The sequence below is a fragment of the Cryptomeria japonica genome, chromosome 3 (genome assembly GCF_030272615.1).
Source record: "Cryptomeria japonica chromosome 3, Sugi_1.0, whole genome shotgun sequence".
Taxonomy (NCBI): Eukaryota; Viridiplantae; Streptophyta; class Pinopsida; order Cupressales; family Cupressaceae; genus Cryptomeria; species Cryptomeria japonica.
In genome coordinates, this window is record NC_081407.1 from 252,107,988 (window position 1) to 252,117,439 (window position 9,452).

General features: G+C 31.5%; 1 protein-coding gene across 1 annotated transcript; it reads right to left on the reverse strand.

Moving 5' to 3' along the window:
- Positions 1–5,536: 5,536 nt before the first annotated feature.
- On the reverse strand, positions 5,537–7,683 carry LOC131037452 (peroxidase P7). Its single transcript, XM_057969591.2, has 4 exons — positions 7,420–7,683; positions 7,123–7,314; positions 6,221–6,386; positions 5,537–6,122 (listed from the first exon to the last, which is right to left on the reverse strand). The coding sequence occupies exons 1-4, from the start codon at positions 7,624–7,626 to the stop codon at positions 5,737–5,739; spliced, it is 951 nt and encodes a 316-aa protein (XP_057825574.2). The 5' UTR covers positions 7,627–7,683; the 3' UTR covers positions 5,537–5,736.
- Positions 7,684–9,452: the final 1,769 nt, after the last annotated feature.

A 9,452-nucleotide genomic window follows, 5' to 3' on the forward strand; every position in this document is an offset into this window, starting at 1 on the left:
AGAACGTGATATTTGGTTTCATTTCTTAGGCAATCAACTCAATCTAGAAGCTTCCAAAATTATTTTTTATCATATTATCCTATATAAAAAACGTTTACTATTATCTCTTCTTTTAAATTTGTTCATCTTCTTCTAGTTCTTTTTGTATGTCTCCTATAATTAATTAGCCAATTTTTGTATTCTCCTCTTTTTTCTGTATATGCACAACCTCTACTTAGTTTATTTTTCTCTTACCATATTATTCTTTTCATAATATACCACACCCTATGTATATAATCTTCCAATTTGCCCCATGCCTTATATTATTTTCTCTTTTAACTCTTTTTTCATTTTAAATTCCACCTAAGAGTCTGCAACCCCATGCCTTATATTATTTCTCATTAATATATTTTTCATTTTAAATTCCTCCTAAGAGTTTGTAGCCTATTGCTTTATCTTCTTTCTTAATCTTTGTCTTTTCTCTCTATTTCTTCCTCTCAATCTACCCATACCTAATTTTTTATTTCTTTTTCATTTTAAATCTCATCTTCTATAATCTAATTTGGCTTTCTTATTTTAAAACAAGATAAAATGTAGCCTAAAGTGAATACATTATTGCTCTCAAATTATTGGTAGATTTGGCCACATAATGTGAAAACAAATATCAATATTTTAGTCCAAATGAACAAAGAGTCATCCACAATTGATGAAACCAAAGTACTAAAGAGTTAAACCATCATCCATTCAAACTCTAAGTAATTCAAGAAGAATTTACGAAGCATGCAATAAACCTTTTAAAGTTGAACATTATATAAATCTAAAATTAAATTCAACAAAATCAAGAATACATCAAAACAGTAAAAGTGAATCATAACTAACATTTTTTTATTAATATTTTATTTCATATTACATTATTCATAAACAAGTTTTAATTTATTTTTTTAGGTTTTTAACAGAATTATATTAAAATTAACTTTATTGAAAAAACAATTAATAATAAAAGAGTTGACGTTTGTTTCCAAACTATATATTTATTAGTTTAAAATGAGCAGAGAAGAACATAAGATAGACACAAAATAGCAGAAAAGAAAATCAGACAACAAGAACGCAAGATGAATTTATACTGGTTCGACAATTGGCTATGTCCACTCTCAAAGAAGGGATCTATCACATTAACAGATATCGATATTACATGACCATTCACATCTTATTTATACATTTATTTAGCCATGAACGAAGAGTTGGGGAAGCCAAATAGTCATATGATCATTGGACTTCATATACCCAACAATCTCCCACGTGAAGCCCAACCGGTAAAGGGAACATCCCTGCTTCCTTTTCTAATTTCATATTACAACTAGTCTGCTAGATTTTAGCTTTGCAAACATCTGTTCATGAGCACTGTGGATTAATCTCCTCCATGTCAAATCAGAGTTATAAATAACTTCTCCTACTGTAGGCACAAACTTGCCCATAGGAACATTACTTTTTGCAAGGTCAAAACAAACCCCTCCATCACAATCACATGCTTCTATGCTCCCCTTCTTGCAAACCCTGAACACAATACCTTAAAAATCACCATTAGCCGGTTCTAATACCCAAACATTAAACTGTCTTATACCAATTGTTAGTTTAAAATGAGCAGAGAAGAACATAAGATAAACACAAAATAACAGAAAAGAAAATCAAACAACAAGAATGCGAGACGAATTTATTGTGGTTCGGCAATTGCCTACATCCACTCTCAAACAAGGGATCTATCACATTAACCGATATCGATATTACATGACCATACACATCTTATTTATACATTTATTCAGCCATGAACGAAGGGTTGGAGAAACCAAACAGTCATAAGACCATTGGTATTCATAAACCAAAAAATATTAATAAAAAGATGTCACTCCTCAACATCCATATCTATCAATTTATTAACAAAGCATACCTCATCACAAATATGTCAATTTATTAACAAAGCATACCTCATCACAAATACAATGTTTCATATATTTTGAAGGAAACGCGATGTCCAAATGGTTCAGTCATTATATTTAATGTCAGTTTGGTTAGTTAATTATCTTTTCTTATCATTGCCAACTTTTTCATAATTGAAATTGATGGAAGGTAGCACTTATTTTAGATTCCAAACCCAATGCACAAATGCATGGAGATTATAATAGAGAATAATTTATCTTCGTCTACATTACAAAATTAAAGCGTAATATAAGCCGAACACCATTGTTCCTTTTGAGTTCAACCAATTCCATTCACTTCCAACATTCACATGTTCTTCGTGCTTTTTCAAATTTTAACTACCTATCCATATCATCAACATTCATCTCATTACTATCTAAACTAGAATAACACATATCTATTTGATATCACGCTGAAAAATATTCATCATTAAATGACTTTTTAGCATAGAAAGAATGATGTCAAATTTAATCTATCATGATATTTCATAATTAGCGTTTCTTCCTTTTTATAAAGATTCAATTGTTTAGTAAAGTGTTCTTATTCATTATCACATACTTCTATGACTTTCTTCGAATATTTGGCTAGTGGTTATTTGAAAATTTTTCATTCTAATGGTAAGCCTAATATATATACTCTCAACTTCATGAAATGTAAGGAAAACATGAGTTAGTTAGATTACATGTTATAATTTCAAGCCTCAGTTAATATAAGTTATAATCTAGATGATAATGAACATTGACATTTATGGATGGTTTGTTTTTAATATTTAAATATCAAATCAATTTCAAGTCTATCATCTTTCATATCCATAATTATGTATTATTGTATGCAAGCATGATCTAACTGTATTCAACAATCTCATTTTTATATGTAAAATTTATTACATATAAATCTTACATGTCATTCTATGACCATCACATAGGATGGAGCATCACTATCACTTTTTATACAAGATTTTTTGTTTTAACCCCAGACCTTTCCATTTACTACTATTTAAATTTCATAGATAGTTAATGAAGCTTGTATTTTATGTAGGAAATAAATTTTAATATACAAGATATTCATTATATATTTTTTCTATGTGGTAGGTTGCCATTGAACATGCATACCAAGAATGACGTGCACAAAAAAAATTCTTCTAAGCTCTACTATATATCATTTGAATTTGGTAAATTCATTTTATATATGAGTATTTATTATAATTCATATGTGTGAGTGGACATTAACTTCCATATAAATAATAAGTTTAGGATCAACTTCCATTTCAAAGTGTGGTTAAAATGTAATGGTGAAATTTACATTCTCATGGTAATGTTCACTAATTTTTGCATCTATTTTAGAATTATATATTAATGAAATTACATATTAACTTTTTTTACAATCTTATACAAAGTTACAACTCATTTCCTAATTATGTTCATTCTTATATATCTAAACATATCTCATTTGTTCCTAGATATTTGACATTGATTGGATTCTTTATGTTTAAGCATTCATTCCTTACCTAATAATTATCACTTCATTTCTTTGGTCATTCTTATGGGTGTGAGATGACTCGCATGCCCACAAAAGACCCCTCAAATTCAAGATGCACCTTTCCCACCCTGACCCAAATCGGTACACATTTCTCTTAATTATTTAAATATATTCATTTAAGTTTTAATTCATATCCTATACATATTTGGTAATTATTTAATTTTTAAGAGAATACAAGGATCTTAAGTACAAGAACATCTCAATTGAAATTCTTAGAAGACTTTATATATATCAAATCTTACATCCTAGTATATTTTCACATGTTCCTATTATTTATTTGCAAAGGTTGTCAAAAAAAAATATTCTAGTTATAAATCGATGAGAACTTGATAATAATGATATGAAAACCTATTCAAGACATTTAAAAAAAAACCACTCAATAATTGAAAAAGGAGCAAGGCTGAGCACGACTCTCTACCATTCTCAATTCTGTGGTGTCCTAGTATGGTATAATCTTGGTCGGTAGATTGAGCAATGCTCTTTATCTTTATTGTATGGTCTGGTTATAGATTGAGCCATGCTCTTTGTTTCCCCCATTTTGTTGTTATCAAGTTTAGGTCACTAGCTTTGAAATTAGGGTTCACATATGGAGATAGGCTCTTTGTGTTTACTCATTTTTGTTACTCTATTTTATCATGAACTTTCCTCTTCTACCATTATATTTTTCATAAATAATATAATTAGTATGCGCTCACCCTTTACCATGAAAAAATAAAAAATAAAGAAGGAGCAAGATCACACAAAAATAAGAGACACAATTATTATATTTATTAAATTAGATTTATAGACTACATGACATACTTATATTTGTGAAAGTGAATAATAGTCATAAAATTGACAATTATAGTTTTATGAATAATCCAAAATAAGAGACATTTTCAAATTAAAATAACAAGAAAAACTTACTGCTACCTCAAAGTTACTATTCTCTGATGTTTTAATCTCATTCCACACAATTATCTAAATTAAAGTTGCATTTACTATTTATATTATTCAATTTTAACTTATGAAATGTTGCAAACAATGCAACCAACATGCATAACTCTTCTCTATAGGCTATCTAGACCATACAAGATAAGCTTAATAGGAAAAGGGAGAAGAAGTGCAAGTAGATTGACACTATGATAGCAGGTGCAGGCCTCACGGAGTCCCTGGTGAAAGCTATCCCAGATTTTGTTTTGGGTTCTTCTAGCTCTGAGTTTGGTTCCTCCAAAAGGGTGTCTTTTCTTAACAAAGTCCTAAGTTTAAGCCAGGATTGGCACGATAAAACACTCCCCATGTAGTTGGCCATCACTTTGTGCCCTTTATGGGTGGTTTTGTTGGTTTTTTGCTTTCTGCTAGTGTTGTTTCTGGTTTTGCTCTTGTTGGTTCTTAGGTGTCCCTATAGGGTTTTTGTTTTGTTTTAGTTAGGGGTGTTTTGGCTGGTTGCACATCCCTCATGTGCCTCAGGTGTCGCTTTGTGGTTATGTAAAGGGTATGAGCCCTCTCTTACTTTTATTAATCAAAATAAGATGAAATGTTGATTGTACAAAAGTGTGTACATATATTTGATATTCATAAATAAACATTAAAGAAAGCATATTTTCCTTTAGACTCACATCCTCACAAATAAATATAAATAAAGATAGATCACATATAATTTATTATTATCAAAACTGCAATAGATATATTAAACTAGATTAACTGCATGCCATAGAATCATATGATTAATCCAAAGGACCTATCCTTTTATACTAGAACAAACAAAATTCAATGCAGCCTCAACATTACTCTAGTCGATTGTTTGACTCTCCTTTCACAATTAATTTACTAAATTAATATTTATTATTTAATCATTTGATTGTAACTTTTCGAATGTTAGTTCGTACTAAGTTATATACCTATATTTGATTACCCTAGAAACATATTTGCCTATAAACTTATTTCCTCACCAATTAATATATATATCTAGTTCACTTCCTAATCACATTTGACTTATCGTTATTAAAATTGAGAAGCTCAAAATATCTGTGCAGAAAATATAGTAAAACAAGACATATACTTTCAAATTTCAATCGATTCGTATCAAATTGCTTCTACATATACTTTCAAGTTTCAATCGATTCATATCAAACTGCTTCTACAAGTTTTGTAGTGCAATGCTTGTTTATTCTGCTAGTGCTTGATAAAGCTTGAAGACCTCTAAAAAATCCAACCAGTTTGCTGCACGCCAATCTACTACCGAACATAGAGAATACGATTAATTTAATTGGGCTTTCTACAGTTTTTGCGCACTTCACCACTGGTACCGGTAAGAGGTTTGATGTTTGCCATATTGACCATGGCAGTAGCAAAATCACGGAAGAAAGTATTTTGATTCGTAGCATAGGAAGTAACCAGAGAATTGGTGGATCCTCCATTGAATAGTTCCTGGTCAGAGTGAAGAAGTCCCCTCTGGCTTTGAAGATTTTTGTAGTAGTTGTTATCAAAGGCAATGGGAGTTTGAACATCTAGGGGAGACAGGTTGTTGTCACCACCAGTCCTCGGGCAGTTAGCTTTCACAGAAGTCGCGAATGCGGTGTTGATATTGGTTTCATTGTAGATGTGGGATCTGAATGTGGTGCACCTTGCTTGACCAATTGTATGAGCTCCTGAAGAAAGAATAGATTCACTCCATTAAGCATAAATAGAATTTTAGTTATCTTGATATTTGCACAGAATTGATCTTGAGCATATGCAATAAAATTACCTGAAAGCGCTACCATATCTTTGGTAGAAAGGCCCTGATTACGAAAAGCTGTGATGAGTGCACTCAGGCTGGATGCGGGACCAGGGATTTTGCTATTTGCGCCACTCAGACTTGCAGCCCTTGCATCTCTCCTTCCCAGCTGTACTGTCCATGTTTGTCCTCCCAGCTAACAATAACAATATATGAACCCTTAGTAACTAATGTTGAAGTATTTTGAGTAACTTTCATAGCATTTTAATGTTCTTAACATGGTATTCAAGATAGCGATATTTATAATATGGCGTGTTGCCGGCTAATATATTTTATTTATCAAGAAAGTCAATGATCTTTTTCGTTTGTTACGAAATCAAAGAGGTGAGGGAATCGTTGCCATGTTAAACGTTAAAGTGTCAACTAAACAAAAACTGGTGACTAATGGTAAAGCATCTAATATTTTTGAAAGTCAAAGTGTTGAAATCTGTAGCTATTGTGCCAAGAGGGAAGCTTTCTACACAGCTTGCAAATTTTTAATCATTGGAAAGATTGAAGTGAGAGGCAAACGTTTTTGTGAAGAAGGAAGCCTTTTCTAAAGCTTATAAATTTTATAGAATTCTAGAGGATGAGGTTAAACATAGGGATCTCATTCCTCGATATACCTTCAGAATAATATCTCATAATTGAAAATAAAATCTCGAAACAATAACATGATAATGGAAGAAGACTATAATAAATATAATAAGTTTTCTATAAGAAATATGAGGTTTTAAATCTTTTGCTTTAATCAAAATTTCTGTGGAAAGAATCCCACGGCGAGTTTTGAAATGTGGTGCTTTTCTTTCACCGACTCTGCATATTGCAGGATTAATAGCGTATAAAAGCATTAAGAAACAATGATAAGATACGAGGGGAAGAAGACTAAGTACCTCCACAATAGAATCACGAGCAGCAATGGTGAGAATGTCAGCACAAGACACAACTCCACTACAAACTGATTCTACTTGAGCCTTGATGGTGTCTATCACGTCGAATCCTCTCGCAGAATTGGCATTAGGACCGGCTGTTTTCTCTCCCGTTATGTTGGCCGAATCATCCAACAGTATCGACCCATCACACCCCTGCAATTTCAAACTACAGTTAAGAACTTGTTGAATAAAATTCGATAACAACGTTATTAAACTAGATAACCAAAAATGGAAGGATTATCTAATCGAAAATCTTACATTGACGAAGCAGTCGTGAAAGTGAAGGCGGACCAATGATGCGCCCATGCGTTTCTCCTTGGCGACTGCAGCTTTTACCGCAGCTTTCACCGTGGAAAGTGCCTTAGGACAAGTTTTATCGTAAAATGTCGAGCTCAGTTGGCCATTGGCAGGACTCGAACACAAGATCAGCAATGTAATGCACGCAATCAGACAACTGCTCCTCATGACTGCTCGCTCTGCAGGTTTACTAACTACGGAGACAATTGTCTTTGGTGTTGAGAGTTCAGAGGAGTGGCTTTTTATAATGCTGGAAGAGCTTGCTGCTCGTAGCCATTAATTGTTAACAACTAAGCTATATCCATATTGCTATGGTTGACTTTGATTTAGGTCGAAATAGAGTGAGTGTGGAATGAATCCAAGTTTGCATAAAAATTCAACATAGGCGGCCCGGTTGACCGGCAGATTTAAAGGTATTTCAATGATTTAATGCATGGCTTCATTAATCACGATCCCTGTTATTTAATAGAAGAATGGCTGCCCTTACCACCAAGGCTGCTTCATCACAACTCTTATTCTTATCTTCTTCACTGGGTATGAAGATAACGATTTTTCTTTAAAAATTCTAACAGAACTGCCAGTGGAAAAAGAGAATTTACTTACGTCGTCGGTGAACTTTCGCTGTCTATTCCCTCATCAAATCCAGCCATGCAAGCGATGTGATCTCACGTAACAACTCCTTTTAATAAATATATTTCAACTTAATCATGCCCCGATGTTAGACGACTTTACATATCAAAAGACACATTCAACTTAATCATGACCCCATGTTATATGGTTGTTGACAAAATCCAAACGCGCTTACAGATGGGAAAAAACAAACAAATGCCTTGTCTTTTGTCATGGCCTGTGACTTAATCCTCCGTTGAAAAACACGCACAAGGCCCATTTTATATGCCTGTTTAGGAAAACAGTCGTTGTCGAATGACTAGTTGCAGCTAAACACAAGTTGAACGACACTAAATTTTGTACAGAAGTCAAAACTCTTTTAATTAAATATTTTCTCTACTCATTTTCTGGATCGGCGCGGTTTCTGATGTTTCTCTTCCCACATCCACTTCCATGATTTACTACTAGCACTTGCAGTTATAGGAGGTTCAAGAGATAGTCGATACAAAACAAAATATAAAGTTTAAATATATTTTAATATTATAAGAATAATATACATATTAATAAATTAACTTAATATTTAAATTTAAGTAATGAATAAATTTATAAACAATCAATAATATAATAAAAATCAAAAGTAAAAATTATTTCCATGATTTACAAAAAATATAGTTGTATGGGTTTTGGATCATTTGGGGTCTCGGTTTTGAATTTGGGGCCTTAACGCGGAGAGCATACATTACGGTTCACAAAGTTTGTTTGGCGGTTTGACCAAAAGATCTAATATTTATAATTTATTTAATTAATTCCACTTCTATATATGATAATTATTATTATTAACATTATTAAAAATAAATATTTTTTATTAATTATTAAACACTTATTATTATTTACCTATAGTATTTAAAATGTTAAATAATAATATTATTTAAATTTTCATATTATATATATCAACTATTTATAATTTATATGTGATATTATCATATAATTATTAAAAACAAGAATACAAAATTTAACACTTAAAAACATAATTTATTGTTTATATATTATAATATAATAATTATTAATTTTTTTGAATTAAAATAATAATTAAAAAATTAAAAAATTAAATAATAACATTAATAAAGTTTCTATATTAAACAAGGGTGCGATACAGCGTAGTTCCTGCCAGAATTGGCAAGTTAGATTTGGAAAAGGAAATTCAGGTAGCAAAGTTTGAATGAAGTAAGGAAGCCCTCCAACAAGTTTGTAAGAAGGTCTAATCTCTAGTTTTAAAAATGCCCAATACTGTAGATAGTAATACCTAAAAGGCTAGCTAAAGTGAAATCAAGTTCAACCACACACTTATATGTGGATATTTTGAGAGTAGAAAACAACAAGAAGGA

Coding starts and splice junctions, on each gene's coding strand:
- LOC131037452 (XM_057969591.2), bottom strand. CDS start 7,626: ATGAGGAGCAGTTGTCTGATTGCGTGCATTACATTGCTGATCTTGTGT. Junction 7,315..7,419: donor TTCACGACTGCTTCGTCAAT/GTAAGATTTTCG, acceptor TTGAAATTGCAG/GGGTGTGATGGGTCGATACT. Junction 6,387..7,122: donor CTCGTGATTCTATTGTGGAG/GTACTTAGTCTT, acceptor TGTTATTGTTAG/CTGGGAGGACAAACATGGAC.